The 17,721-nt window shown below is 37.0% G+C and overlaps 1 protein-coding gene across 4 annotated transcripts in view; it reads left to right on the top strand.

The window, feature by feature from the left end:
- The window catches only part of LOC5574220 (long-chain-fatty-acid--CoA ligase 4), a 90,577-nt gene that overhangs the window by 60,436 nt on the left and 12,420 nt on the right, over positions 1 to 17,721 (top strand). For all 4 annotated transcript variants that reach the window (XM_021849347.1, XM_021849348.1, XM_021849346.1 and 1 more), the window contains 2 exons: positions 197 to 332; positions 12,682 to 13,327. In XM_021849347.1, coding sequence (XP_021705039.1) covers positions 197 to 332; positions 12,682 to 13,327 — 782 coding nt within the window. The remainder of the gene's footprint in view (positions 1 to 196; positions 333 to 12,681; positions 13,328 to 17,721) is intronic.

The following is a 17,721-nucleotide window of genomic DNA, read 5'->3' as shown; positions in this document are numbered from 1 at the left end:
GTTCAAGCGGTATCAATATCTAACTTCTTCCATCCGTAGCTATGTTTGCCACCATCAAACGCATACGAAAATCCAATATTTGTCTAGCTTTTACCCATCGCACGTTGCATGTTTGATATAACTTTCTTTTTTCTCCTTATTCCAGAGCAGCGTTCCGCAAAATCCCGCTAATATCTCCCATTTCTCTTCCCAACAGCATGGAAAGCTTCTGGGTGCAGACGGCGATCGGAGCGATCAAAATCATCGCCATGGTGTACGACATCATCACGTTCCCGGTATACCTGGTGCTGCAGCGGCCCTGGAAGCGAAGAGCCCTCGCCAAACGACAGAAGGTAAGGCGAAAACATCCCCAGAATCTCCTCCTCCTGGTAGGGGTGGGGTAGAAGCTCACGTGAGGAATATTGCACGTCCCCTTGCAAATCATCCGCGTGCGGTGCGGAGGGTTAATGCCAAACCAAGTCTGAATTTAACGGTGGTGATTAACTGATAGCGACCGGTGAAAATTGCACAGTTCGATGCTTTTCGATAAACACAGTGACGCAGTTTGCGCACCCCGGTTGATTAGCTATTCTTAGTATTGATGCGTTGTTTGTGAAAGTGACACTGCCGGTTATGTAAAATCAGCTGATAAGAACGCAGCAACAGGATAAATTAAGGGGGACCAATTTGCTACCGGAGGGTAAAACGATAAATCTTTTTTTTTGGAGCTTATATTGTGGGGATTATTACATTTTAAGTCGAGAATGCTTGGTTTTGTTCCTTGAAATTATCGCTAGATTTGCAATATACATCAAATAGAAGAGGGTTTAACGTGGTTTTAAAATATGTCTCACAACAACAACAACAATCGGCCGGTAATCGCTTTTGTGTTGTTATTGATAGGGAATTTCTTGTGAGGGGGTTTCTTTACCCGAGTCGCGAATAACTGCTAATTTGTACTCCTGGCAGCCGCTTATGAATAGATGTGATAATCCATACACATTAGGTTGAACTGGCATACCTATTAGCATGTACTTGATATACTTGCAGTTCGTTAACTTGATGTAGATTTTTGAAAGCATCACATGCTGTTAGTGTGGCAAAGGTTTCTTCCTTTAAGCCAAAAGCTAGCAACAGGAATGAAACTTCCCCTAAGTCTTTCCTCTGTTTTGTTGAAGATAATGGGAAATGTAACACATGACTTTATTATGTCAATAAGATTATCAAGGTTTCTTCTTTGCTAATGTCAATACACAAATTATCTGAAACTACCTTATGCTATTAGTTCGCAAAGAGGCCAGTGCATATTGTTCTTTAAAATAAGTGTCCTTAGCATCCCTCAAGCATTTGACCAAATTTGTCCCCAATAGCTATACCTAAGCATGATTAGTGTAAATAACATCACGCCTCCTGTGAAAGGCTAACATTTGCTGGCAATTAAAGCGGTTTTCAATGCATATGCAACGTGACTTGTAAAGCTGAGTGACTAGTGACTAGTGAACGATAATAACTCACAAATGTTTAAGGAGTCGCTTGAACTCTACGGTGCAATCACCTACCGAGACAAACGAGATTGAGATTGCCATAGCAGTAGGTTTCTTCCTACATTATGCCAACGACCATTATGCCAAGCAACTATCATACCAAACGGAATTATTCTAAATGGTATTATGCCAAACATGGTAGACCCTAAGTATGAGCATTTTCTATGAATCTCCAAGATATCATTGATTATATTTGTAGATTCGAAGGCCTGCACTCATAAGAGTTTTTAGATTGCTGTAAGCAATCGCTGATCTTGAAATATAATAGGGCATATATTATTAAGCTTATTTTGGAATAAACCTTCTTTTTTTAACGTCAGATAGTTCACTGATAACGCTAGTAGATCTGAGAAAGCATATTTTCAAATCAATTCTTGGATAACGCTAGATATTTGTTGAACTCAAAACACGGTGTCCATCCAGTGTCTGCATATTTCAATATACAGTCAACAACGCCGATCCTCAGTAGGCTCCGTCATCGTTGAATTCTTCTTTGTGTGAATGTTTGTTTGACAATACATGCACGAATCTGGTAGAACGTGCATTCAGTTTTTCAATTACTTTTGCTACACTAATTCTCATCCACTACTGACATTCAAATTCAATTTCACTAGTGAAAAAAATCATTTCCGTCAGAATACCCCACAAAACATCCGCAAATTGCAAAAGTTGTATTTTTTTATTAAAAGACAATCATGATTCATCAACTGGAGGCATCACATTGCCGTTTTCTTACACCAGTAATATAAAATTCATTTGTAATTTTTTATATTCAATTTTCAATTTCAGTGCCTCTAGGTGAAACTGAATTTTGAAATGACACCAACAGTGGGTGAAACTGAATGTGTGCGTGTGTTGCACCCACTCTCTTTCTCATCGCATTCGCACTCGAAGTCAGATTGGCTTCTTGCTAGCGGAGTTTGTTTTTGTTCGTTTTCGCACTGATCGGGTATCATTCGGCTGAATTTTTACGACACTGTGTCCACCTATCCAGGGAAAGCAAGAAAATCCTGGGAATTCAAAATGATAGGGGAAAATATGTATATAAAACATTAGCATACCGTTTCGCTTCAATTTTTAGCACTATGGACGAAACTAAAACATTTTACAAGGGGGTGCACGACTGCCTGTCAAATCGAACTTCGCATCGTAAAAGATAGTTGTCCGTTTTGGGCAATTTTCAACAGAATGCTGTATTTTTTCTGGAATGATGTTTGGCAGAATTTCCATACATTTTTTACCGATTATTCGATTACTAGATGTTTAGTAGATTTCGGATGGCAGTCTCAAAAAAAAAAAAAAACTTATGGAGCATCATTGGGATCCTTGAAAAAAATCTAGATGATAATAAAAGAACTCCTGGATATGCTTCATATATTACCGTTAAGATTCATGACAAATTCAGAGCTTTTACAACAGTCGTAAATTTTATGATTCTTGCGGATTTCGCATTTTTTGCGGAATTGATGCGCCATTGAATGAAATTTTTTTGTGAAAATCGAGGATTTTTGGGCAATCATGCCACAAAAATTGCGTTTAATATCTAGGGTCGTGCAATTCATCATTACTTACATATTTATTTGGCTTTACATCAATTATCTTGATAAAGCCTCGCCAACAATATTTCGCCAATTCACTCGGCTCATGGCCGCTTCTCTCCATTCTCGACTGTGACCCACGCTCTTCAGGTCCTGGTGCACCTGGTCAATCCACCTAGCTCACTGCGCCCCACGCCTTCTTGTTCCGACCGGATTCGTAGCGAACACCATCTTTACAGGGCTGTTGTCCGGCATTCTTGCAACATGCCCTGCCCAGCGTATTCTTCCAGCTTTAGCTACCTTCACGATACTGGGTTCATCGTAGGGTTGAGCGAGCTCGTGGTTCATCCTTCGCCGCCACACGCCGTTCTTTTGAACGCCGCCGCAATTCATCATTAGGAAATTTGTATTTAAAAATGTAAAATCGTTTTCTCATTAAGTGCTGTAAGGTGCTTTATATAGTAGACAGTTTCACAAAAAACAAAATGTCTGGGATTCAACCAGTCACCCCCTAGTCCTAGTTGCAATACTAAAACAAACTACTAGACAAATTTTCATCCAATTTGGAGAAGATTAGGAGTTTGTGGTTTTTGGCTATTTTTACATTAAAAAAATTCTAATGAGAATTTGGAAAAACGGAAATCAAAATAAATACCACTAGTTGAACGTATTATTAGTACTTTACAACTTTTGACAGTGTTCTCTAATCTGCCGATTAGAGATGGTTTTGACCTCATACAATTGATTTCTGTTCATTAAAGTACCTGTAAAACAAACATTTCTCTACAGTTTTTGTTCTACAAGATTCTTAACCTCATGCTCAATCATAAAAGTTCAACCGTAGTATCATAGTACTGGCTTTTTATTTTCAAATATATATACCCGGTTTTGCTGTTTAGCTACTAATTTCGTTAGGTTTTGCTTCTTGTTTTGTTTCAATAAAATTTTAAACAATTTGGATATTAAAAACATTATTAAGGTAACTATAAAAAGCAGTAACATTTTATCTGTGAGTCGATAACCATAAGAAAATCTAAGATCTAAAGGCATTTTCAAAACGTGTATATGATGTGCGGGGTGACTTGCAACACTCAATGCTAATTTAGTTTTTGCCAACAAAATGTTGATATTTTTATTGGTCACACTTGTTAAGTATTGTTATTAATGTATGTCAGTGGTGCTCAAGCTGGAGCACGTTGCGGGCCAAATCGTGATTTTTCATCAGCGCAGCGGGCCGCATTGGGATATTTGAATCTGAGAGGTGCAGTCTCCAACATTTTGGTCGTTCAATTTGAACACAATTTTTTCTACCAGTGCTAACCGTTGTTTATTTGCTCGTTTTTCGCAGGAAACCATTTTCAAGATGCACACTTAAAATACTACACACAAAGCTTTTGCAGTTTGATGCAGGCAATAAGCTCAATAAATCCGCTAAATTAGATAGTTTCTGACCGTATGTTAGTTAAAAATATATTTCACAAAAGTTCTGAAAAACTTACGCATCAATAATACCAGGTAAATGTTTTTCCAACAGTTTATAGTTTTTGTGTCACATAAAATGTAGCACGATAGATTTCTTTCTATAGATTTTCTCTTCTGTGAATAAAGGAGAGAAGATTCAAATTTTTCGGCATGTTTCCATCTCAGGACGTAAGATTACTTCGCTGACTAGCGTGAAAAAGGGCAAAGAAACTTGTCACTTTTATTCGCATAAGAGAAGATCGATGCAAAGAAATAGATTATGTTACATTTGGCCTCATTCATGCACACACTTGATTTAATGATTCAAAATTCCCAAAACTCAGAATATGCAAATGAGATTTAAATAATGAAAAAAGAGTGTTTTTCATATAAAAAAAAAATAAAAGGACTGATTGACTTTCCCAGCTATTTTTAAATGTATTAACAAAACTCTCCTTATCACTGTTAATTTCTCCTGCGCATTAACCTTTTTTTTCTCATGGTAGCATTCATCGATAAATAATAAACAAACAATTGATTTCGATTTAAAAAAATATATATATTTTGAACAGTTTAGCTTCTTTGCAACAACTTTTGCTCAAGAACTTATTTTAAAAACGCCATATTGACAGATAAAATGTCGACCAAAACTGTGAGAAAGGGTTGAAAAATTTTATTGGTTTTGTTTCTAAGAAAAGAATCAGAATGATTTGCAGATTAATTGTTTTGATTTTTATGAAAGATTCTGCCTGTGAATACAAACATTGAAAATAATTAATTGTGAACGAAACAGATACAGAATCAAGATCAAATCCAGATTTTTTAAATTATTATGAAAATATTCATATTTTTCACCATTAAATCAGTTATTTATCTGTTACTTATGGTAATATCATTTTTCCCAACGACGTATTTAACAAGAGATCCCAAAACATTTAAACAAGAACCACAAAAGTAATAATGAACAGTACGAGTTTTTCCCCATTTTTTGGAAGTATTGGAAGTCCTTACTAAATGTTATGCACTTTTGTAATAGAATAAGAAGAATTTTCTTCTTTTCTCCAAAAGTGTTCCGCGGGCCGCAATATCTTAACTGAACAATATATTTAAAGAGTGTTTGTAGTTGATTGATGAATTATTACTCTTTAGATCAGTGTTTCCCAAACTTTTTTGATTTTCGGCCTCTTGAGACCAATATTATTTTGAATCGCCCCCCTGATATGAAATTCAAGTATTTCAGCATTGTTTTTTTTTTTTTCATAAGGGCCTATCTGCATCCATTGCTCTCTTTGCGTTATTGCAGAAAATTGATCCTCTTTTCGTAACATATTTTTGTGCAGTAGGATGAAGAATCACTAAATTTTCTTCATTGACAAGAAATATTACCCCAAAAAGAGTGTATTCTATTTATTTATTTATTTATTTATTTATTCTACTTATTCTATTATTTTACTTGTGTATCCATAAATGAGTCATGCAATATCTATCATTGTATTGTTTTTGTATCAAAAAATCTTTTATCCTGGCTAATGTGCTATCATCGAAAAAGTTTCGGCTCACGTTCTGCATTTTTGTCTTCTTTTCAAATGTTTCTCAAATTGTTGAAATCAAATTTACGAAATTTTGGTAATACATTTTCTCTGTTCTGGAAATAGTCCAATCTATATACAAAATATAAAAATCAGTAAACTCAGACTTTTTGCAACTCTTATTTCACTGAAATATTACGTTCAATTTAGAGTTTTTTTCAAGCTTTGATCCATGAAATTTTAAGTCACTTTGGCCTATTTTTAATAGGGTGATTTACGTGTATGACATTCAGTAATTTTTGAATGGCGCTCGATTTTTGTCCACCCAAGTCATATATTTTTTTTATGATTTGTACTATAAATACTGATTAGTATACGTGTCAACAAAATATCAAAATGAGTAGTTTAACAAATGCGTGAGAAATAATAGAAATTTAAGCTGCCTAATTCTAAAGATCCCCTAACAAAAAACCAACAAACTCTACTTTGGACTTGAAAAAAAAAAACATCGCCAAAAGTTCTCACATACTTTCTGCTTTCAAAATGCATTCAATATTATATATTGGCAAAAACCATTAACTCGTTTAGAGGTAATGAACCAATGAAATAGTTGGGGGTCAAATAAATTCTTCCTCAGATGTATATGCTATCATTAAAATATGATTGTCTCTCACAAACTTTTAATCTATTTTTGTTTTTCACTTATACAAATTATCGCCCCCTTGGATCTGAAAATCGCCCCCAGGGTGGCGAATTCGCCCACTTTGGGAATCACTGCTTTAGATTATAAAGTGGACCTAACACAAAAGTTATTCATTTTTACAAAACTCTAAATTGCTTGGAAATAAAGTGTTGCAAGTCACCCCGCATAGGTACATTTTTATATAATTGATTTTTATTAAAAAGTTGTTGCTACAATTTCGTAAAATGAAATTCGTCATATTATCACTTATTAGTTATCGAAATACCATGTAGATTATAATTTGTGTAAATTAAATCCATCCCATGTTTTTAGGTCACGATTTTGTACCTCCATCAAGTATCAGTTTTCAAGACTTTTAAAAGAATTATGTTTAATGTATGAAAATATTTATAATAACAGCTTTTATCATGCCCCCTACTTGAATTGTGAGTCACACGTATTGAAGCACCGATTTTAAACGAATTTTATTTTGAAATTTGTGTTTTATAGTGAAATTTAATTGTAAATTACAATGTGTTGCAAGTCACCCCGCTGTTGCAAGTCACCCCGTTTGACGGTACTTTAAAATTTGCTTTAGAAATATTTTCCGATTTTTTGGAAATTTTCTAAAATTTCAGAATAGTAGTTTACGGAACAAGTTGCAGAATGATGATTTTTACAGCACAAGTCGTAAATTTATCCTACGAGGCTTGCCGAGTAGGATAATTACGACGAGTGCTGTAAAAATCGAGTTCTGCAACGAGGTACGTACAACATTTTTTGCAATTTCGTAGAAGACCATTTAAGGTTATCAGAAATTATGTCGGAATGCATTCACCATTATTTTACAATTTCTGAGAAATTGTTGTGTTATGATTCATTACGTAACTCAAAATAGTTGCGTAATGAGAAAGCGTTGCGTAATGAATCATTACAGCACTGGTTTCAGTTAGGTAATGACTATTCCCGCACTGTATACTTCAGTGCAGGAAAGTAGGCCGTTTCATGACAGATTGGCGTTATGAAAAACAGCCTATTACGATGAGAAATTGCAAAATAGTAGTTTACGGAACAAGTTGCAGAATGATGATTTTTACAGCACGAGTGGTAAATTTATCCTACGAGGCTTGCCGAGTAGGATAATTGCGTTGAGTGCTGTATAAATCGAGTTCTGCAACGAGATACGTACAACATTTTTTGCAATTTCTTCGAAGACCTCTTGAGAGCATCAGAAATTATATCGGAATGCACTCACCATCATTTTACAATTTCTGAAAAATTGTTGTGTAATGATTCATTGCGCAACTCAAAACAGTTGCGTAATGAGAAAGCGTTGCGTAATGAATCATTACAGCACTGATTTCAGTTGCGTAATGACTATTCCCGCTCTGCATACTTCTGTGCAGGAAAGTAGGCCGTTTTATGACAGATTGGCGTGATGAAAACAGCCTATTACGATGACAAATTGCAAAAAATAATAATTTACATTTCCACAAGGATGGAAATCTAGTGATCATGATAAAACAAATGATGCATCGTGGTTGTTCTTTATTATGCGATCATAGCAACAACGATAAACCCTTAGTCGTCAAGCCATCATAACAAACTCCGCTCCGCGAAAAATGAATCGCTTGACCTGTGAGCTGACGATCAATTGTTCGCGAATTAAAGTCATAATTTTGGAGGATTTTTCTGATTGCACTCCACGGTTTGTCTCCTAGCTTGTCGTTTTTAATCTGAAAGTCTATCGTGCATGGTATGTGAGAAAGTTTATCCGTGAATTTTAAATTGATTCGCATTAATCGCAACTTGTTCAAATATCCGACAAACCCTTTGTCATACGACAAACAGTTTATCGGATGCTCGATATATCTATGATTAGCGCGCGTGGTGAGGTGCTGAAATCATGTTGCTGCAAGAGCGATGGCCCTCTTGGACCATTCAAATACCGTGTTGTTTGTCGTTAGAGCTGATTTTTTCCATCCTTGCATTTCCAAGGAGGAATTCCCGGAAGAATATATGGACAAACCTTTCAAGACTTCCTTGAGAAATCTCAAATACGTACTTTAGGAATTCCTAAACAAATCTTTGAGTAATTCTTGGAGATATCCCAAGAGAAATTCCTAGTTGAAATCTTAAAGAAAGTTTAAAGGACAGTTTTGTAAGAAATCCCTGCACGCATCTTTGGGTAAATTTCAGGTTGAATTATTGATGAAGTTCTAAATGTGAGTCTTGGAGAATGTCCTAAGGAAATCTATGAAACAATCACCGGATAAAATCCTGGAGAACTTAGGACTTTCTTGAGAAATATCTCGCGTAACAATTCTAAAGGGCCAATGATAAAATTGTTTACCAAACTGGTTTTGATACCATTCGATAGCATCTCCCAACACCCACAAACTATGCAAACATTGTCATCATTATCATAAAACTTACCGTTATAAACTCAATTTTCAAAACGGCTAATAACCGCTGTTTCCAAATCATTCATTGGCCCCCTGCTCGAAACGGCCGGTTCTCTCTCTATCAAGAGGACCTACAATCGGAAAACTGTCATTGGCCTTAGCATGGTGAGAGGCCAATGACTCTCTCTTGCTCAATCATTGAAAATCAAAAGGACCTAGTCTCGGGCCAGGCACACTAATAAAATTCAATTTGGCCCATGCCTTGCTGAAAATCGAAAATGGATTAAGCATTTAAACTCATCATTTTTTTACACATTTTTGGCAGTTTTCAGAACAAAATAGATTATTAACGTGTAGTATAGTAAATTGATTTGAATACTGAGAAATAGAAATGGAAAATGTGGCGAACAAGATTCAAATCTAATTTTCTCAGAATCAACGATCAGAGGATTGGTCCTTTTGAATTGTTAGGCGAGTTGTTAGTTAAATTGTGTGAAACCAGATTGTATTCCTGCGATATCCAAACAAAATTATTTGATGAATTCTTCAGAAAAATTCTCGAAATGATTCCATGGAAAATAATTACTAAATTAACTTGTGTTCAGAATAATAGTAGTGAAAGCCGATTTTCATACAAAATGCTCAAGTATCGGCATGAAATTTTGGCAGAAAACTACAAATATTCTTAATTTCATTATTGAAAAAATTGGAAATTTTTACACTACCGGTTAAAAATTCAAGCACCAGGTGAAATCGCTCAAAATAAAAGTAACTTTTATGATAACGAAATTAAGTATATTTGTATTTCACTACCAAAATTTCATGCCGATTGCTCATATGGAAACAAAGTTACAGTATGCCAAACTTGAGCATTTTGTATGACAATCGGCTTTTACTACTATTATTCTGAACACAACTGTACGTTAAATTTTACGTTTTGCTTCAAATAATTATTCGTTCGTCTATAATAAATAAATTATGTTTCGGATAATATAGTTGAATACGATTTTTTCGATATCATGTACAAACTATCAACTGATTTTACTTGAAGTTATTAGCTGATTTCCATCTGAGCTCAAAAGATTTTTGGCAAATTTACTGAAATCCAACGGTGTTGTTTTGCTTGAATTACTATCTTGGCTAGTCCTTGATCTTGATCTGTGACAAAGTCCTTACGAGATCCTGAAGTGATTCAGTATGGATTTCTGATAATTTACAGCGAATTCTTACAGCCATTCTTAGCGAATTTCTAGTAAAATTCTCAATCCAATCTTCTTTGATAGACAAATCAATGGCAAGGTTTTTTAGGTGTTCTTGAACTTTTTTTTTTAGTTTCAACGCAATTCTTTGAAAATATTTGATGGATCCCTGGAAAAAAAAATATTATGTATTACTTCGTATTTAACATCCGAAAGCAAGCAGCTCAATAATTTACAAAACCCTTCCAAGAGTTAGTGGTTACATTTTAATACCTGTTGAATCTTCTACTTTGTTTAATTCAATGTTTAACTGCAATGGTTATTGTAATATTAGACAATCTAAATGAATAAAAATGAAATGGTGTTCTGATGTTATCAAACTGCATAAAGTTTTTAATGGTAAAAAATCTAATGTGTTCGAAAACATTGCTTTAAAATCCATAGTCGAGAAACGAATGTTTTGAAAGTTAAATCAATAATCAAAACTTTCTATTAAACGTCTGAAAAATATCGATACGCATGATCTTGATGGGGCTTTCCCTAGTGGTTTGAAGGTATCTGGGTTCAATTCCCGGTCGGTCCAGGATCTTTTCGTAATGGAAAATTCCTTGACTTCCTTAGGCATGAGAGTATCATCGTCCTTTGTCACACGATAACGAATTAAAAAATGGCAACTTTGGCCAAGAAATAGTTAATAACTGTGGAAGTACTCATTTAACACTAAGTTGAGACGCAGGCTTTGCCCCAGTGAGGACGTTAACGCCAAGAAGAAGAAAAAGAAGAAGAAGAAGACTATAATGCCATCTGGTTTTACATTGTTAGACAAAGGAATATGGGAAAAGAATAAGTGATTTTTAATGGACGTTTGCCATGTAAGAAACATAATGCCTAGATGTAAGATTCGAAGCTCTCAATTCATACAAATTTACGTAGATGGAGGTTGTAGTATATAGCGAAATCAGTAAGTCTACTCATCCTGCTGAACCGCTTTCGGAATTGAATTAATACCGCCGTGCGGGGTGACATTGGGCCTAGGGGGTGACTTTGACCGTCTCTTTCGATGCATCTCATTACTAGTAGCAAATCCAAAAAACTAATGTATGACCATCTATTGGCTATTTGTAACGTATTCTTGAAGCTTGACACATAATTTTTATTATTATGGCATTAGCTTGCTGTTAAAATATTGGCCCAAAGTCACCCTTATGGACCAATGTCACCCCGCACGACGGTATACTTCAATCATGAAACATATGCATGATGCATGCTACCATTAACTAAAAAAAATAATAGCTAAATTTTGATTAATGGCTTAACATCGTATAAGTGCATCTTGCATGATTTATGGTTGTGAAACGCAACACCACTTGGGCCCATTCACAAATTTCATAACGCTGAAGGGGATGGGTGGGTGTCCTCGGAATGTTACAGTTCATAAAAATGATCATTTTTGGCGTTATGAAATTTGTCATTGCATTTTCAGCTATTCACGCTTAAAAGCCCCTAAAACACGCAACATCATCTGAGGTTAACGTTGTGATAAAAAGTAGCTCATGATACGTTGATATCTTGTTTTTATCTACCTTCGCAACAAGAGCTGCAACTAAATGTTTACTACCCACAGCAACAGCAATAAAACGATAATAGTAGTAGGTATGTGTGTAAGCACAAAAGCCGGCTGGGAACATTGCTCAAAAACACAACCTGACGCGGGGCCAAAGTCCACCCGGGTTCGTGTTACGCAAATCAACGCGCGCGCGAGAAGTTTAATTTTCGCTAGACGTATTTCCCCAGAATCACTGTGCTTCCGGTTCGTTTGTCCATATCAGCATGATTTTCGTTGGATCGGCTCGGCGTAAATGTGTCGATATGTTCGAATTCGTAAAAACAGTTCATCATTGGTAGAGATGTTTTACTGCTGGGTGGTTAGTGGGGTATTGGCGAACATGTTTTTCCTAAAAGCGCTGAAGCGAAATCGACCTACCACAAAATAATCACTTTAAGATACTTTTGCTTGGATAGTGTGGGTGCGAAAGGGGTTATTAAGCGCAAATACCAATGCTCGCCTCCAAATAGCGCGCGAATCAAACACGTGAACATGCTTTGTAGATGTATACGCCTTAGCTCTAGTTATCTTTCCTACCTCACTGCTTGCGTGCGATTCTGGTTATAATAATGAAGAATGAGAGAAGCAGACGAATAATTCCAGCCGGCTCGTGCAAAAGTCTATAAATATGCCAAGGTCGCGGTTGTACCGAAGAAAATAGCTATCCAAGCGTTTTGATTCCAAACGATGTTGAACCGATCGATTAATGTTTCCCCCTTCCTTTTTGAATTGTTTCAGGCCAAAATCATTCAGCAGGATGCCACATCAATCACATACCGTGGCGTGGATCCACCCGGCGAAATGCACGTCAAGATGCTCCAGAACAACATCGACACCCTGGAACGGATGTTCGAGTTCGTTACCAAAGTTCACAGCACCAAGCGGTGCATCGGAACGCGCAAAATCATCAGCGAAGAGGATGAGATGCAACCGAATGGGCGGGTATTCAAAAAGTTCAACATGGGTGACTACATGTGGAGAAGTTTCATCGAGACGGAATACGCGGCCGCTTGCTTCGGCCGGGGTCTGCGGGAACTAGGCCAGCAACCACGGCAGAACATTGTGATCTTTGCCGAAACGCGGGCCGAATGGCTGATCGCGGCGCACGGGTGCTTTAAGCAGAACATGCCCCTGGTTACGATCTATGCCACGCTCGGTGACGAGGGTATCGCGCACGGTATCAACGAGACGGAAGTGACGACGGTCATCACCTCGCACGAACTGCTGCCCAAGTTCAAGTCGGTGCTGAACATCACACCGAACGTGAAGAAGATCATCTTCATGGAAGACCAGCTGCACAAAACAGAAACCACCGGGTTCAAGGAGGGAGTGGAGATCATCCCGTTCTCGACGGTGGTCGAGAAGGGCGAGAAGAGCAAAATGCGTAAGTATTCCTATGATTCTATAACACTGTACAGAGGACCATTCCCTCGAAAACCGTTCCCCAGAATTCTACTCCCCAAAATCTCATTCACAAGAATGTACCATCCCTTAGAATGCACCATTTGTCAGGAAACTATTTTTTCTAATCTCTTTATTTGTAAGGCTCAAATGTTTAATAAAAAAAACTCTGCAGAGCCGAAAATTTTAACGAATAGTTTTGAACATTGTTCTACACATACACAAGGAAAAGGTCAATAATTTGCTTACGAGCGCAAACTTTCTTCGGGCGTGAGTGTTCCTTTGATCCGGATGAAGCGAACTGTGCTCGCCGCTGACTCGCATTGTGCTTTTCGATCATTTTGCTAACCGCTTTTACTACTTCCGTAAGTTTCTCAATGCTTTCTTTCCGACGTATTTCCTTTGCTTGTTCAGCATCAATTTCGTATTCATCCGGTTGTGATTGATCATCCGATGATTCCTTCGCTTGATCAGAAAATTCTTCCTCTAAAACCTCGATAACTTCATCAGTCGATTCCAATAGTACGTGCTCCTCGGTCCCGGCTAGTGGTGCGGATACAACCGCCGGGTTGTATGATGGGCGTACCGCTTTTCCCCTACAGGAAGGTTCCGTTCTTTTCGCTGGGGAAGGAATCTTTTCTATGTCATACTTCTTCGCACAAGAAACATGTAGCCTTTAATCCGTCGTAGAATACTTTTCCTTTTCGGAGTCCAACATCAATCGTTGGCGGGATTTCCGTTTTCACTTCCATATATACGCCCCTTACTCCAGTATATAAATGGTCGAGTCCTAGGTTCGAGAGGAATTTTTCTCGATAACCGTTCGAAGGGTGATAAGGGTTTGAATCTCACCGGTTGAAGATCTTTTCGGGTTGGAAGTATTCCCGAATTCTCTGGGCACAGAGTATGTTAGTGCTTGCCTCACGTATACCAGTTCTGCATAACCTGCATAATTCCAGAAAATATATTGTTTGGCGTGTCAAATTTCAAGCTTTCCGTAAAATTGAACCAAAGACAATCAGCGATTAAACATACATATTATGGAGAGACAAAAAGATAAATTCTGCTAAGCATTCAGTAAGAACGTTTTTCAATATTCTATGATAATCTTGTGCAGGAATCTGTGTAAGTTGTGCTCGACGTATTTCGTGAGAAGCTAACTTTGGGTTCTTTAAAAAAATCCTTCCATGGACTCTGTGAGATAAATGACTATGATTTTATAAGAATCCTGCTCAGACTTCAGTTAGATGTCTGCATATAATTGTGGCAAAATTCCCATTTAGTATTATTTAGATTTCGCCCAAAAAAAAAAATATTCAAAATCACAATAAAAAATTTGATTGTTTTCCAATCGTTAGCTGATTGTTTTTCAATAGTTTGACCCTTAGGTCATTTATTTCGATGTTTGATGAGACAAATGAGCGTATTAACTTATTCCAATCATTATTGAGCTAATCGTACCAATTCGGTTTAGCTAGCGTTCGTCCAAAATCGGTGGATCATCTGTGCTACCATGGGAAAGAGAGGGTCAAGCTGAAGGCAAGAAAATTGAAAAATCTCGGAAAACCCACTGTATTGACGCAGGAGACTTTTACTGTAAACTTGAATAATTGATAGCGCAAAGGTTGGGTTCCCAGTTGATGGACAATGATTCAAACTCCAGTTATCTAGCAAAAAGGCCCGTTCAATTATGGAATGTCCGTACTGGCGGCAAATTAATAAAAAATAATTAATCGCGAGAGCTCAGCGATACATCTCCCGAACTTATTGATGCTTTCCATGGATTCGATGAATCTTCACTGAAAATAAGGGTCCGTCCATTAAGGGACAGCCCCTAAGCAATCTGCAGCGACAAAACTCTCGAGCATAGCTCGTCTGAGCTTCAGTTGAAGCACATCACTGCTGAAGACTCGTCAAGCTCATCTAGAAATCCTCCAGTTCCAGCTGACGTCAAGTGCAACAGAGAAGATTTTCTTTTAAAAGCTTCCAAATTGTGCAAAATCGAATCGTTTACGGCCATCAGCAGTGGATAAGAGTATCGAATTTTGGTAGTTTTTCAAAGAGATGGAACAAAAAAAAAACGAAAAATAAAAACAACAAGAAAATTAAAAAAAAATGTTTAAGAATTGAATTGACCAGGGCAGACTTCTCTAGATTCTAGAACTCATTTTCAAAATGTATATTTGGTAAGTTCCTGACGTAATCCTTATAACAACTTTCACAGAATCCTTCGCTGAACTCTCGCAAAATTCGAGGCTTAAATATTGGAATACCCAGTAAAGGATTTTCAAATAACGCTGATGATTCTGATGTAATCCTGTAAGATTTTCTGATTCAATTCTGGAAATGATTTTTATATAATCCTGGACAAAATTTCCAGTGTTCAAGGTAAATTTTGAAAAGAATCTTGGGCTGGATTCTGATTTAATCATGAGTACAACCCTCACAGAGTTTTAGGTAAGATTATCACAGAAACAAATATTTATTTTTATTTGGTTTTACCAAAAATTTTGAAAAACTTTTGGCAGTCAAATATTTTGACTGTTGGCATAATGTCAAGTGGCCTAAAGTCAAACGTTTAGCATAATGATCGTTCCTCACATTTTTTATCCCTATTAACGAGATTTTTAGCCTTGGGCTAGTACATCTCGGTGAAGAGCAACCTTATTAAAGTTAAGTAGCATAAAAGGGGGGGACTCTCAATTGCACCAAATGTTTATTATGCCAATTGTCCACTCAGTGTATTATATAACTAGGCCAAATGGCTACCCCGAATGGCATAAACTCGTTTTACATAAAGCCATTTGACACATCGAATTCAATAGCTTAAGGACATGTGGCATAATGGTCATTTGGCATAATGGTTATTTGGCCTAATGACCTTTCGGTATAATATGAGAAACAGCCTATTTAAAGTGTCATTATGACAAATGATATTATACCCTGCTTTGCATTGAAAAGTGGATTAACTAACGTGCGAAGTTTGATCTTTGACCAACAAGGCTCCATTTGTCATATACATAAGTACCGAATAGCTAGCCGGATATCAATATTTGATATAGCATTTTTCTTCACCCTGTTGTTTTTCAATAAGAACTTCTAAAAACTTGGATATAGAGTGCTTCGGAAAGCCCTAAAAGTTTGTTTTCGGGACGCCGAGCAGTGTTTTTCGTTTTCGCGCGTTTTGCTGGGCAGTGCTTCGGACAGCCCAAACAAGACGGTTTGTTTTTTGGATGCCAGGACCTATCGTGTGTGGTTCGCGTTGTGCAAGTATCAGGATGGAGCTCGTTTCATGCTTATGATTACACATTTATAACGTGGCAGTAATGACGTTATTACTAAAAAAAACAAAATTAAGTGGTTCGACATTTTGTGAATGTTGACGTAATAATCTTCTATCAAAAGCTTCGTGAAACAAAAGTGTAAAAATCGTTTTAAGTAAGAGCAGTGACGATTCCCTAGCCCCAATTCTACCTATTCTACGAATACAAATATACGATTTTGTTCTCCAAACTCTCATTTAGTGAGTAGAGAATGAGACGTCTCTAAGTAAGTGTCGTTTATTTCTTATCCATGGATCGCATCTATGACCAAATAAACACTTTTCCCGTGATAATTGTAGAGATGCAGAGGTATTCTCGGTCTCTCGAAGCAACAGTCATTGCACACTAACATTTCTTCCCCATTCCAACTGACAGTAAGGGCTTGGTCGGCGCGGTTATTGATCAATAATATGAGATATGCTAAAATGTACACTTCGCGAATAAGTGGAAAGTCCCATCACTTATTCATTTGGATTGAAGTGCAATTCTGCTAATTCGTACTACCGTGATGCTACCGTATTTCACGCATGCTCCTAATTTCGCTCACTGTCATTTTATCCATATTTGTTGCTACATATTGGATTGAATAATTGCATGTCATGTAACCATGACTGAGGCAGAATTATTCAGCAGAATAGCCAGAGAAAATTTCATTCGCAAAACATGTGCAAAATGTCAGTGAGCAAAATTAGGAGCGCGAAATATGGGTACTTTACGGTAGTTCCGATCAGTCACAAAGTAGCAACCATCGAAATGTGCTATGCTATGCTAAAAACTTGGATATACGCTTATACCCGCCAAAAGTATTGTAAGTTCGGTCAATCGTTAGATAATGCATTTTGCCGAAGTTGGATTTTTCTCAGAACCTATGCAAGATACCCTACTTCGGAAGTAGGGCGCATTCGAGCGCATTCAGATGCGAATCGAATGCACCACTTCCGAAGTTAGGTATCTCCCATAGCTTCTGATAAAAAATCCAACTTCGGCGAGGAACCATTTCTAACATTTCACCGCGCCGACAATACGAAATTGCATTAAAAAGCATTACAACACA

Source organism: Aedes aegypti, chromosome 3, assembly GCF_002204515.2.
Source record: "Aedes aegypti strain LVP_AGWG chromosome 3, AaegL5.0 Primary Assembly, whole genome shotgun sequence".
Lineage (NCBI taxonomy): Eukaryota > Metazoa > Arthropoda > Insecta > Diptera > Culicidae > Aedes > Aedes aegypti.
The sequence above is the reverse complement of the archived record's forward strand: the minus strand, read 5'-3'. Positions and strand labels throughout refer to the sequence as shown.